Here is a 15,045-nt window from a genome sequence, read left to right on the forward strand (position 1 = left end):
TTGCCTGAGATCGGCTTCAGAAATAGGATTTGGATTTTAGATTTGTTACTTGCATTTTCCGAATCTGAACTAAAGGTATGTTATGTTCCAAGTACATGAATTATTTCCCTGCCCAAATAGATTCAAAATATAAGTTGTACCTGAGGTAATGGAGGACGGAGTGACTTGCTCAAGGTCAAAATAGAGCATCTGTGAGAGATTGGGATTTTGAACCCTGGCTTCCCTGGTTCGTAACCTACTTCTTTAACTAATAATATATGCCACTGCCTGACCTGAATCTTAGGTATATCACTGAATACATCTTCCTGGAGCTTTTCTTGGGTAGTGGTAGCTCTTTTCATTTGGTAGTTGGAAGCTTAAGAACAGGAAGGTAATCTCTAGATCCAGATGTGCCCTTGAGTTGAACTGACTCCTGGTGACCAAAACAATGAAGGATCCTCCCCTTTTGGTTGTCTTAGCAAGATACAGGAGTGGCCCCGCTATTTCAAGTTCTTAAAGATTATGCTATTGCCTTCTGTGCAGTGTGAGGCTGCCCAAAATAGGGGGGGGGGGGGGGTGAAGTCATGACCTGGACTAGCAGTATTGCCAGAACCTGCCTAGAATCAGATCCAAGGCAATAGAGGCTTAAGTAACTTGCCCAAGGCCACAAGGACTTGTCATGGGATTTGCCTAGCTCACTGCTCTAACCATTAGGCTACTCCTCCACTCCAGAATGTAATCTACTGGCGCGATGACTTGCTAGCTGTTGAAGTTATTAATAGAGAGAATTCATTTTGCCATAACTAACAAAGCATGGTCCAGCAGCTCAGAAGGGTATAACTGGCTCTCTCTTTTGTTTAGAGTAATCTCTTTTCAGGAAGATGATTCAAGGAGCACACAAATTGGAATTATGTGTTCCAGAAGAGTTGTGGTGCTCTGGAACTTACCAGCCTGTGATCTGCTTCAGCAGTCATTTTTGTTGGTTGCATGGGCAGTCTATAAGCATTGTTACCAATGAATTTATGGGTTGATGTTTATAATGATTTAACAAGGCGGGAGAGGCTCCTGCTGGTTAAATTGTGCTGGTTGGCCTGAGAGGAGGCTGAATATCTGCTCTGACTGCCACAGCGCTGTCTAATTAGTGCCAGGGCGGTTTGGGTTGGACAGGGTAGAGCTGGAAGTTTCCTAGGCTCTGCAGATATTCAATACCAGTGTATGAAGTGAATTTGAAGATATGATGAATATATGAAACTGGACTTTGTAAAATATAAAAGATCGGATGTTTGGGACATAATCAGGTTGTATTTTGTAAATATAGACATGTCTTGCACAGTGTGTATTTTATAGGTAGGCGGAGCATGGGTGGGGCTCACATTTATGCATGTCACTTATAGAATGCATATGCATATCTCCAGCATTTAGAAAAGCCCCAAACCACAATCAATATGCACACAGGGAAATAGTCATAGATGTGTCCTTAACAATAACTCTTGTCTCAGTCCAGTAATTCACTGATGTCGTAATTGATCAACTATCAAACTTTAATCACTTCATATGGAAAATGTTTTAAATATGAGAGAGTTTAAACTGAGCAACAGTGTTGGAGTATTTAAAACGATTTTTGTATGAAGGCATGTATTTTACTTATTATGCAATACTTTATTAAGAAAGTAGGTGCCTACTTTCCAGGGCTGTGGAGTTGGAGTCGGAAGCAATTTTGGGTGGGGTCAGTAAAAATGTGCCGACCCCAGCTTCAAAATAAAAACTTACATTAGAATATGTGGTAAATTTATCATTTTATAGTTATATATATTTTTGTCCTGGATCTAAAGTATGGGTAAATATAAGTTATTAGATCCAGAACAAAAAATTTAAAACCTATTATTAGCTGGAGTCGGACAGTAGAAACATCGAGGCGTCGGAGTGGAAGGTTTGGTGTACCGTCTCCACAGCCCTGCTGCTTTCCTATATACAGACTTGCCCCATACATGCATCTTATAGAATGTGTGCTGTATAGTGCTTGTACCTAGTTTTTTTTATCAAGTTAAGTGGCTAGTTGCAGCAGCAAAACCTGGAAGCCTCTTACTAGTAGAACACAAGTAATCATACTCTACTCCCCACCAACCCCATCATACCTTTAATAATGCTGTTTTTTTTTCTTTGCTCCTACATCAAGGTCTCAGTGTAAACCCTCGAGGTGCAGGCTTAATAGGTAGAGATGGCCCTTATAACAAACAGCCTTTCATGGTGGCCTTCTTTAAAGTGAGTGAGGTTCATCTCCGCACCACACGGTCAGCAGCAAACAAACGCAAGCAACAGAACCGCAATCGCTCCACACAGTCCCAAGATGTGTCCAGGACATCGAGTATTTCAGGTAATGTACTTCCAAACTTGCTTCCCTCACATGGAACAAATGATGTTGAATATTGCCACCCAAGGTCAGGCTAAGCTAAGCCTGGCTTTCCCCATTTCCATCTGTCAGGAGTAAATTTCAAAATGTCTGCATTGGGATTAAGTCTGCAGGTACTTTTTACCCGTGTTTTTTCTCCAAGTTTCACAGTGACAGTATACATTAGAGATGTGCATTCGTTAGGGTAAATTTGGTTTGTTAGTGTGTCTTAGTTTATAGCAAACAAAATCAATTTATAGCATTGCTAACCTATGAATTAACAAGTGTAAAGTTGATCTGCACATGTTAAAACTTTTAATGAACACAATTAAAAAAAACTAGTTCAGGAAAAAGGACAGAAATCTGAAAAAGAGCTGGGAAATGTTTTTCCCATGCACACCCCTAGTACAGTGTGTACCTTCGGCTTTAAAATTGCAGTGGGCAGTAAATGCACCTGGAAGTTGCACCTGATTTTTTTTTCTTTACCAGCTGTTTCCTGAAACTGGTTAAACAGGAGTAAATATTATGGCTGTGCAAGAGCAAAACATTTTAGTTCAATTGGTCGTTTCTGCTGATATTTGGATTTTTGGTGGTTCATTTCACGCATTTGTTGTAATAAAAAAATTAATAATCCAATTAAAACTTTTTAACGTGCACTGATCAACTTAATGTACATTAATTGTAGGCTGATGCCTTTAAATCAAGTTAATGTGCACTAAGGGGTCATTATTTCTAATTACGCACTTAGAGCTAGAGTCTCTATATGGTGCCAAAAGAAATTGGCACAGAAAAAAGTGCTATTCTATAAGTTGCACTTAAATTTAGGTGTGGTGTATAGAATAGTGCTTAATTCTGGGAATGGCGCCTAACTTTAGGCACAGCCATTTGCATCAACTGAAATGTGATGCAAATGTACGAACCTAAATTAGGCACATATCCCCATTATTCTATAACAATGCTCGTTAATTTTAGGAATGGCCCCGTTATGCCCATGACCCTTCCATTTCCATGCCCCCTTTTTCAGATCACACACACATTTTAGGCACGGATCATGCACTTAATTGTGACACGTAAATGCTAATTAAGTCTAATTGGTGTCAATAATTGCTTGTTTAAAAGCCAATTATTGGTGCTAATTAGCTCAGTATTCAGTTAAATTGGGCACATGCCCAAATTTGTGCAAACAGCTTTTGGCGACATTTACAGAATTAGGGGGTTAGTGTGCAGTTTAATGCACTAAAACAAGCTTCCACCAAACATATTAAAGCATTTTCTGGAATTTTCCCTGTTTACATGCCCCAAACCACATGTTATTAAAGTTTTACAAATGTTTCTATTTGGAGGCATGGCATGGGCGGAGAGCGGGTGTTATAATTATCACGCGCTAACTGGCTAATGCATAGTTAATGCAGGAGCACTCAAATAAATAAACCACCAGATATTGAACATGTGAATTTAAAGGCACTGACTGCCGCAGGCCTAATCCCCTAATCTGGGTCATAGATGGCCAGCGGAAGTTATCCAGGTCCCAGCTGATATTCAGACTGGTGCACAGATGACTGGCCAGATAAAGTTAGGACAGCCTTTTTGCGGTATGGTTTCCTGAAGAAGAATTTCGAAATGGGACCGTCGGAATCTACACGCACTCTGGAGTTCACAGTGATAGAAGCCATAAAGTTAAGTGTTTTGGTGCACTTTATTTAACCACGTTGACATTGTTCTAAGTATATTCAAGGCTCTATGGACTTTTTTTGATTGTTTATGAGAAAAGCAATTTAGAAAAATATGTGAAAAATTCTTTTGTCTACGGGGGATTTTTTAGTCTATAATGACTTTTTGTACGCACAACTAACTGTTTCTATGAGGGTTGTCGTACTTGTTGAGACTTTTTCCCCCGTTTTTGACATTTTTTGAATTTGTTTGATATGATGATATAGACTTTTGAATACTGCTATTTTGGTTTTTTTGAAATCTTCATGAGAAGATAGCAGTTTTGTCGATCTGTGTAAGACATTGTGATTTATTACAAATAAGGCACAAAAAGGCGCCCGAAATGACCAGATGACCACCGGAGGGAATCGGGGATGACCTCCCCTTACTCCCCCAGTGGTCACTAACCCCCATCTCACCCTCAAAAAATATCATTAAAAATATTACATGCCAGCCTCTATGCCAACCACAGATGTCATACTCTGGTCCATGACAGCGTATGCAGGTCCCTGGAGCAGTTTTAGTGGGTGCAGTGCACTTCAGACAGGCAGACCCAGGCCCATACCCCCCTACCTGTTACATTTGTGGAGGAAAGAGCGAGCCCTGCAAAACCCACCAGAAACCTTCTGTACCCACATATAGGTGCCCCCCTTCAACCATAAGGGCTATGGTACTGGTGTACAGTTGGGAATAGTGGGTTTTGGGGGGGTTGGGGGGCTCAGCACACAAGATAAGGGAGTTATGTGCCTTGGAGCACTTTATGAAGTCCACTGCAGTGCCCCCTAGGGTGCCCAATTGCTGTCCTAGCATATCAGTGGGACCAGTGCACTATAAATGTTGGCTCCTCCTACGTCTAAATAGCTTGCATTTGGACACTTTTGACTTGGACGTCTTTGGTTTCAAAAATCGCTGAAAGTCAAAGTCATCCAAATCTAAGGATGTCCTTGGTATTTTTGAAACGAAAGATGGACGTCCATTTTTTTTTCGAAAATACACTTTTCCCCGCCTCCGGATTTGGATGTTTTACAAAGACGTCCAAATCCCAACTTAGATGTTTCTTTCGAAAATGCCCCTCTGAGTGTCCCTCCCTTTGGTAAGAAAACATTCCCTTTCAGATGAGTGAGAGGTGTTAAATTTATGGAAGAGTTAGTTGCAAAACAATTAGTTGAGTTCTTGGATACGATTCATATATTACGTAATTCACAGTTAAGTTTCCGTTCAAATTTTAGTACTGAGACAGTGGTAGGATCTTTATTAGATACACTTAGAACATTTGTCAGCGAGGGTAAACATGTTCTAATATTACAATTTGATTTATCATGTGCTTTTGATCTGGCAGATTATTATATTCTCTTGCAAATATTAGAAGATTTGGGAATCTTAGGCAGTGTTCTTAATTGGTATTGTGGTTTTATTTCTGATAGAACATATAGAGTTAAAATGAATGCTATTCTCTCTGATGGTTGGAAAAATTCTTGCAGAGTGCCTCAAGTTTCTTCGCTGTTGCCTACATTGTTTAATGTTTACCTACATTCTCTTGGTCAGAAACTGGAACTATTATTTATGCAGATGATATCACAGTTGTAATTCCGATATATGGTTCTTTTGAAATGTTGTTGGATACAATACACAAATGTAGTAGCCTAATTAATTAATGCATTCTTGTATCCTACTATTATCCAAAAACATTTCGGTTCGAAGTGTCTTACAGTTTAAATTTTGGTGGAGTTACAATAGTGTTGTGCAATGTGGAGAGGGCATCTGTAGTTCATGGTTATTCAAATCTATCTCTTCAAGAGGAAAAGGAAGTGGTAGCTTTTGTGTTTAGTTGTAGAATTTTGGTGATCTTTATCCATATAGTTTTGAAGAGGTAGATCTGAAAGGAAGGCAACGATATCTTTGTGATTAGCTGTAGAATTTTTTGAACAGGTAGGTTTTCATTTCTTTTTTGAATTGGAGAAGATTTGTGATGCTTCTTATGTTTTTTGGTATTGAGTTCCACCATTTGGAACCCCAGTAGCTAAATCCTGCTATGTAGATAGTTTTGTAGATGGCGTTTTTGCAGTTGGGTAGGTGTAGGAGTAGGTAGTCTCTGTTTACTGGGCTAGCATTTCTTGAGGTTAGTTCAATCAAGTTAAGCATATATTCGGGTGCCATTCCAAATAATAACCTGAAGATTAGAATACTTGTTTTGAAAAATATTCTTGCCTTGACTGGTAGCCAATGTAGTGTTTCAAGCAGTGGGGTTGCCCTTTCATATTTCGATTTAATGAAAATCAGTCTTGCTGCTGTGTTTTGGACTGTTTTGCAGCAATTTTAGTGTGTTTTCCTTGCACCTTATGTATGGTGCATTGCAGTATTATAGTTGTGATAGTATCATTGACTAGACCAGTATCTGGAAAGATTGTCTAGGGAAATAGTCTCTTATTCTTCTCAGTTTCCATAGTGTTCTGAAGCATTTTGATGTTACTTCTGATATTTGATTGTCCAGTGTTAGATGTTCGTCGAAAATGATTCCTAGTATTTTAAGTTGTGTTTCAATGTGATATGTTTGTTGATTGACTGTTATCAATAGAAATCAAACAAGATAAAACATGAAAAAGAAAATAAGATGATACCTTTTTTATTGGACATAACTTAATACATTTCTTGATACATATCAAGAAATGTATTAAGTTATGTCCAATAAAAAGGTATCATCTTATTTTCTTTTCCATGTTTTATTTTGTTTGATTTCTATTGATAACCTTTAAGAGTGGACTAACACGGCTACCACACCTCTCTACTTGGTTGACTGTGAATTTTTGGTAGGATGTGGGGTTGTGTGGGCTGGATAGTACTAGGAATTTGGTCTTGTCTCTGTTCAGTTTAAAGTAGAGGCCTGGATATTGAAACATCGACTGAAATTAAATAATGACAAACCTAAATTTTTAATGATAGGAGTAAAGCCTGACCCTACGTATAGGAATTTGCTTTCCACAACATATTCAGAGATTAATTTCAACTTGACAATGCGGATTATGGGTATTTTATTTGACCATTCTCTGTCGCTTGAACCTCAAATAAATCTGATTATGCGGAAATTATGTTGGATTTGTAAATTTTTTGATCCAGAACATTTTAGGTTACTAGCTCAATCACACATCCTATCACAGATTGATTGAAATATCATATACTTAGATTACTCAAAATACTTGATGCAGAAATTACAAACTATTCAAAACACTGCTATTTGATTTTTTTCATTGCATAAAACTGATTGAATAACTTCTTTATATATTCAACTCCATTGGCTTCCATTGGAGGCTTGAATTGTGTTTAAATTTTATTGCATTTTATTCAAGGTTATTTATAGCATTGCACCATGCTATTTGCATGATTTATTTCAATTTTCTTATGGTCAGAGATGTTCTTTATGCAATAATTCTGTATTTTCCATTCCAACTTCAAAGGGGAAGAAATTACAAAAATTATTTACTTCCTGCTTTGCTTTTCAGGCAGCTAAAATGTGGAAAGCATTACCAGCTAATCTTCAACTATTTCCAATTATATGACTTTTAGGAAATTTGTAAAACCCTTTTTATTTCGCAAATATGGTTTACACAATTGAAAGCTTATTCAATCCACTGAGGTTTTTATTGTAATTGTTAGATGTTTGTATATATTGTGATTCCTAGATAACTATCTTGTCCTCTTATTTGTGATCCACTTAGAACTGTTTCTAGTAATAGCAGAATACATGAAATGTAATGTTATGTTATAAAATAGAAATGTATAAAATCATGAGTGGGAGAAATGGTTAAATAGGGAGCAGTTGTTCAGCCTTTCAAATACTAAAATCAGAGGACACGCCTGAAAGTTACAATCAACAAATTAAAAACAAATTAAGTAGCGGAATCTGTTGCTGGAGAGCAAGGTCAAGGCAACTAACATAGCGTAGTTCGGAAGGATTTGGGACAAATTCACAGAGGAAAGTCCATAAAAATAATTAGCCAGTTAAACTTGGGGAGAGCTACTTCTTAGTCTTGGAAATGAACTGTAACAAGAAACATGATCTATTTTTGGGGTCTGCTGGGTAGTTGTCACCATAGGTGTCAGTATAAGCTGGTAAGTGCCACCACAAAATAATGGCTTACCACCCCAGTTTTAGAACCTGGTGCTCACTATCAGGCTTATTTTCGAAAGAGAAGGCCGCCCATCTTTCGACACAAATCAGAAGATGGGCATCCTTCTCACAGGCTCGTCCAAATCGGTATAATCAAAAGCCGATTTTGGACATCCCCAACTGCTTTCTGTCGCAGGGACGGCCAAAGTTCACGGGGGCGTGTCGGAGGCGTAGCAAAGGCGGGACGTGGGCGTGCCTAACACATGGACGTCCTCGACCCATAATGGAAAAAAAAAGGACGTCCCTGATGAGCACTTGGACGACTTTACCTTGTCGTGTTTTTCTTACGACCAAGGCACAAAAAGGTGTCTGAACTGACCAGATGACCACCGGAGAGAATCGGGGATGACCTCCCCTTACTCCCCCACCCTCAAAAAAATCTTAAAAAATCTCCTTGTGACTCTGGGCAAGTCACTTAACCCTCCATTGCCCCATGTAAGCCGCATTGAGCCTGCCATGAGTGGGAAAGCGCGGGGTACAAATGTAACAAAAAAATATATATATATATTTTGTGCCAGCCTCAAATGTCATACTTAGGTCCATCATAGCAGTATGCAGGTCCCTGGAGCAGTTTTAGTGGGTGCAGTGCACTTCAGGCAGGCGGACCCAGGCCCATCCCCCCCAGCTGTTACACTTGTGGTGGTAAATGTGAGCCCTCCAAAACCCACCACAAACCCACTGTACCCACATCTAGGTTCCCCCTTCACCCGTAAGGGCTATGGTAGTGGTGTACAGTTGTGGGTAGTGGGTTTTGGGGGGGGGGGGCTCAGTACACAAGTTAAGGGAACTACGTACCTGGGAGCAATTTATGAAGTCCACTCCAGTGCCCCCTAGGGTGTCCGGTTGGTGTCCTGGCATGTCAGGGGGACCAGTGCACTATGAATGCTGGCTCCTCCCATGACCAAAGGGCTTGCATTTGGTCATTTTTGAGATGGGCGTCCTTGGTTTCCATTATCGCCGAAAATCAGAATGACCAAGTCTAGGGATGACCATCTCTAAGGACGACCTAAATTTCAAGATTTGGGCATCCCCGACCGTATTATCGAAACGAAAGATGGACGCCCATCTTGTTTTGATAATACGGGTTTCCACGCCCCTCCATTGAGACGTTTTGCAAAGACGTCCTCAGCAAACTTGGGCGTCCCTTTTGATTATGCCCCTTTATGTGTCTAGCATACCTACCCTTGCCCTGCAAGGTCTAGTATCTTTCTCTCTCTCTCTCTCTCTCTCTCTCCCTTCCTGTCGCAGCACTGCAGTTCTCCAGTCTCAGGTGGGACACTGGCAGAGTCAGCTTCATGAAATCATGATGCCTTCAGCTGGCTCCAGAAGCTTTCCCTCTAGATTGTGAGGGGGGAGGTAGGAGAGATGCTGGAACTAAGAAGGGAATAAGAGAAAGGGTAAAGAGTCATTGATATATAGCCTTTCTGTGGTACAACCAAAGTGGTAGAGAGAAAGAAAGAGAGAGAGAGAGAGAGAGAGAGAGAGGTGTTATACCAAGGGGAGGGAGCAGGGGAAGTAAAGATGATATACTATGGGGAGGGGAGCAGGGGAGAGAGAGGGAGAGATGGTGGCCAGTAAATGGGGATGCAGAAGAAAGAGAAGAGAGGGGGAAAAGTAAACAGTGAGAGAAACAGGAACACAGAGGGGAGGTGCTAGACAGGACAGATAGGGAATGATGGTAGACATAAGAGAGAGAGAGAGAAGAAATGTCAAATGGACTGGAGACCCTAGAAAGAGCAAAAGATGAATGGGATGTGGAAGATGAGGGAGAAGGGGAACAGAGCAGAAGATGGACGTGACTAGGGGTGGAGGACTAGGGGAAGGAGTAGAGGAACTGAGCAGAAGATGACTGGGACTTGATGATTGAATGGGAAGGTGTTGGGGAGCACAACAGGGAATTATTGGGTGGGAGAGATGGAGTGGGACTTTCTAAGGGATAGTGAGTATTTGGCAATTGGTGGGTATGAGTGGGGGTACGTTGATGTATTGGGAGAATGAGTGAGGGTCCAAAATAAGGGGTAAGAGAAAGGGGACGAAGTGTGGGGGAAAGGTTGAGATATAATGTGAATGACCTAGAAGCCTAGAGAGAGGATAAGATGCATTGAAATGGGATGAGGGTACTAGGGTTGCGTGAAGTTGGAAATCGGGTTTAAAAATGGTGAAAGAAAGGCAGTAGGATATGGAGTATAGGGTATGAAACAGAAGAATGACCTGGAGGCAAGGGAAGGAAGGAGAGACAGGGGTGGAGCTGGGACTGATAGAGGGATGAGGTACAGTGGAGAATAAATGAGGGCTAAGAGGGTGAGTACAGAAGATGGAAATGGGGGACTAGGAAATATGAAAACTTGGAGGGGTATAGGAGACTGGGGAAGGAGAGAGGCTAAAAGGGCAATGGGAGTGCTGGGGAGAGAATGAGAGGGAGATGGGAAAAGCCAGTAGATAGATGAGAGTACTTAAGTACATAAGTATTGCCATACTGGGACAGACCAAAGGTCCATCAAGCCCAACATCCTGTTTCCAACAGTGGCCAATCCAGGTCACAAATACCTGGCAGGATCCCAAAAAGTACAAAACATTTTATACTACTTATCCCAGAAACAGTGGATTTTCCCCTAGTCCAATTTAATAATGGTCTATGGACTTTTTCTTTAGGAAGCCGTCCAAACCTTTTTAAAACTCTGCTAAGCTATCCACCTTTACCACATTCTCCGGCAACGAATTCCAGAGTTTAATTACAAGTTAAGTGAAGAAACATTTTCTCTGATTCATTTTAAATTTACTACTTTGTAGCTTCATCACATGCCCCCTAGTCCTAGTATTTTTGGAAAGCATAAACAGATGCGTCACATCTGCCCGTTCAACTCCACTCATTATTTTACAGACCTCTATCATATCTCCCCTCAGCTGCGTTTTCTCCAAGCTGAAGAGCCCTAGCCGCTTTAGCCTTTCCTCATAGGGAAGTTGTTCCATCCCCTTTATCATTTTCGTCGCCCTTCTCTGCACCTTTTCTAGTTCCACTATATCTTTTTTGAGATGTGGTGACCAGCATTGAACACAATATTCGAGGTGCAGTCACACCATGGAGCAATACAAAGGCATTATAACATCCTCATTTTTGTTTTCCATTCCTTTCCTAATAATACCTAACATTCTATTTGCTTTCTTAGCCGCCACAGCACACTGAGCAGAAGATTTCAACGTATCATCAACGACGACACCTAGATCCCTTTCTTGGTCTGTGACTCCTAATGTGGGACCTTGCATGACGTAGCCGTAATTCAGGCTCCTCTTTCCCACATGCTTATCACTTTGTACTTGCTCATATTAAACATCATCTGCCATTTAGATGCCCAGTCTCCCAGTCTCGTAAGGTCCTCTTGTAATTTTTCACAACCCTCCACTAACTACCCTTCTCAATTGAGAATACTGTCCATTTAACCCTACTCTCTGTTTTCTATCTTTTAACCAGTTTTTAATCTACAATAGAACACTACCTCCTATCCCATGACTCTCCAATTTCCTCTGGAGTCTTTCATGAGGTACTCAAACGCCTTCTGAAAATCCAGATACACAATATCAACCGGCTCACCTTTATCCACGTTTGTTCACCCCTTCAAAGAAATGTAGTAGATTAGTGAGGCAAGATTTTTCTTCACTAAATCCATGTTGGCTTTGTCTCATTAATCCATGATTTTGAATATGTTCTGTAATTTTGTTCTTTATAATAGTCTCTACCATTTTGCACGGCACCAACGTCAGACTCACCGGTCTATAATTTCCTGGATCTCCCCTGGAACCTTTTTAAAAAAATCAGCGTTACATTAGCCACCTTCCAATCTTCTGGTACCACGCTCGATTTTAAGGATAAATTACATATTACTAACAATAGCTCCGCAAGTTCATTTTTCAGTTCTATCAGTACTCTGGGATGAATACCATCCGGTCCAGGAGATTTGCTACTCTTCAGTTTGTAGAACCATTATATCCTCCAGGTTTATAGAGAATTCATGCAGTTTCTCCAACTCGTTAGCTTCGAATACCATTTCTGGCACCGGTATCTTACCCAGATCTTCCTCGGTGAAGACCGAAGCAAAGAATTCATTTAATCTCTCCACTACAGCTTTGTCTTCCCTGAATGTCCCTTTTACTCCTCGGTCATCTAGCAGTCCAATGGATTCTTTTGCCAGATTCCTACCTAAAACATTTTTTACTATGTGTTTTTGCCTCCAATGCAATCTTTTTTTCGAAGTCCCTCTTAGCCTTCCTTATCAGTGCTTTGCATTTGACTTGACATTCCCTATGCTGTTTCTTATTACTTTCAGTCAGTTCCTTCTTCTATTTTCTGAAGGATTTTCTTTTAGCTCTAATAGCTTCCTTCACCTCACTTTTTAACCATGCCGGCTATCATTTGGTCTTCTGTCCTCCTTTTTTAATACGCAGAATATATTTGGCCTGGGCTTCCAGGATGGTGTTTTTGAACAGCATCCATGCCTGTTGTAAATTTTTGACCCTCGCAGCCGCTCCTCTAAGTTTTTTTTTCACTGTTCTTCTCATTTGATCATAGTCTCCTTTTTTAAAGTTAAATGCTAACGTATTTGATTTCCTATGTATACTTACTTCAGAGCTAATATCAAATCTGATCATATTATGATCACTGTTATCAAGCGGTCCCAGCACCATTACCTCCCGCACCAGATCATGCACTCCACTAAGGTCTAGGTCTAGAATTTTTCTTTCTCTTGACGGCTCCTGTACCAGCTGCTCCATAAAGCAGTCCTTGATTTCGTCAAGGCATTTTACCTCCCTAGCGTGTCCTGATGTTACATTTACCCAGTCAGTATCGGGGTAATTGATATCACCCATTATTATTGTAAAAAGAAGACTAGAGGGAGAGGGAGAAATGAGGGTACAATCAAATGGGCAGATATACACACAGAGAAGAGAAAAGTAAAAACAAAAAAAACATAAAACAAACATAAAATGAAACATTAGTACCAGACAGATGTAGAGAAGGAATGGAAAAAAAACGAAAGCAGAGAGAAAAAATGTAAAGGCAAACCTGGAAAAGAATTTAGGAGAAGACTTAAAAGAGACTGGGACCAGCCTGATTATTTATTTATTTATTTATTTATTTATTTGGATTTTGCTCATATCTTTTTCAGTAGTAGCTCAAGGTGAGTTACAGTGGTGGAAATAAGTATTTGATCCCTTGCTGATTTTGTAAGTTTGCCCACTGACAAAGACATGAGCAGCCCATAATTGAAGGGTAGGTTATTGGTAACAGTGAGAGATAGCACATCACAAATTAAATCCGGAAAATCACATTGTGGAAAGTATATGAATTTATTTGCATTCTGCAGAGGGAAATAAGTATTTAATCCCTCTGGCAAACAAGACCTAATACTTGGTGGCAAAACCCTTGTTGGCAAGCACAGCGGTCAGACGTCTTCTGTAGTTGATGATGAGGTTTGCACACATGTCAGGAGGAATTTTGGTCCACTCCTCTTTGCAGATCATCTCTAAATCATTAAGAGTTCTGGGCTGTCGCTTGGCAACTCGCAGCTTCAGCTCCCTCCATAAGTTTTCAATGGGATTAAGGTCTGGTGACTGGCTAGGCCACTCCATGACCCTAATGTGCTTCTTCCTGAGCCACTCCTTTGTTGCCTTGGCTGTATGTTTTGGGTCATTGTCGTGCTGGAAGACCCAGCCACGACCCATTTTTAAGGCCCTGGCGGAGGGAAGGAGGTTGTCACTCAGAATTGTACGGTACATGGCCCCATCCATTCTCCCATTGATGCGGTGAAGTAGTCCTGTGCCCTTAGCAGAGAAACACCCCCAAAACATAACATTTCCACCTCCATGCTTGACAGTGGGGACGGTGTTCTTTGGGTCATAGGCAGCATTTCTCTTCCTCCAAACACGGCGAGTTGAGTTCATGCCAAAGAGCTCAATTTTTGTCTCATCTGACCACAGCACCTTCTCCCAATCACTCTCGGCATCATCCAGGTGTTCACTGGCAAACTTCAGACGGGCTGTCACATGTGCCTTCCGGAGCAGGGGGACCTTGCGAGCACTGCAGGATTGCAATCCGTTATGTCGTAATGTGTTACCAATGGTTTTCGTGGTGACAGTGGTCCCAGCTGCCTTGAGATCATTGACAAGTTCCCCCCTTGTAGTTGTAGGCTGATTTCTAACCTTCCTCATGATCAAGGATACCCCACGAGGTGAGATTTTGCGTGGAGCCCCAGATCTTTGTCGATTGACAGTCATTTTGTACTTCTTCCATTTTCTTACTATGGCACCAACAGTTGTCTCCTTCTTGCCCAGCGTCTTACTGATGGTTTTGTAGCCCATTCCAGCCTTGTGCAGGTGTATGATCTTGTCCCTGACATCCTTAGACAGCTCCTTGCTCTTGGCCATTTTGTAGAGGTTAGAGTCTGACTGATTCACTGAGTCTGTGGACAGGTGTCTTTCATACAGGTGACCATTGCCGACAGCTGTCTGTCATGCAGGTAACGAGTTGATTTGGAGCATCTACCTGGTCTGTAGGGGCCAGATCTCTTACTGGTTGGTGAGGGATCAAATACTTATTTCCCTCTGCAGAATGCAAATAAATTCATATACTTTCCACAATGTGATTTTCCGGATTTAATTTGTGATGTGCTATCTCTCACTGTTACCAATAACCTACCCTTCAATTATGGGCTGCTCATGTCTTTGTCAGTGGGCAAACTTACAAAATCAGCAAGGGATCAAATACTTATTTCCACCACTGTACATTCAGGTACGCTTATAGAAAAAT

At 40.9% G+C, this 15,045-nt stretch overlaps 1 protein-coding gene across 1 annotated transcript in view; it reads left to right on the forward strand.

Moving 5' to 3' along the window:
• The window catches only part of BMP6 (bone morphogenetic protein 6), a 275,015-nt gene that overhangs the window by 211,211 nt on the left and 48,759 nt on the right, over positions 1–15,045 (forward strand). The window contains exon 4 of the mRNA XM_030208947.1: positions 2,156–2,353. Coding sequence (XP_030064807.1) covers positions 2,156–2,353 — 198 coding nt within the window. The remainder of the gene's footprint in view (positions 1–2,155; positions 2,354–15,045) is intronic.

This window comes from Microcaecilia unicolor, chromosome 1 (genome assembly GCF_901765095.1).
Source record: "Microcaecilia unicolor chromosome 1, aMicUni1.1, whole genome shotgun sequence".
Lineage (NCBI taxonomy): Eukaryota > Metazoa > Chordata > Amphibia > Gymnophiona > Siphonopidae > Microcaecilia > Microcaecilia unicolor.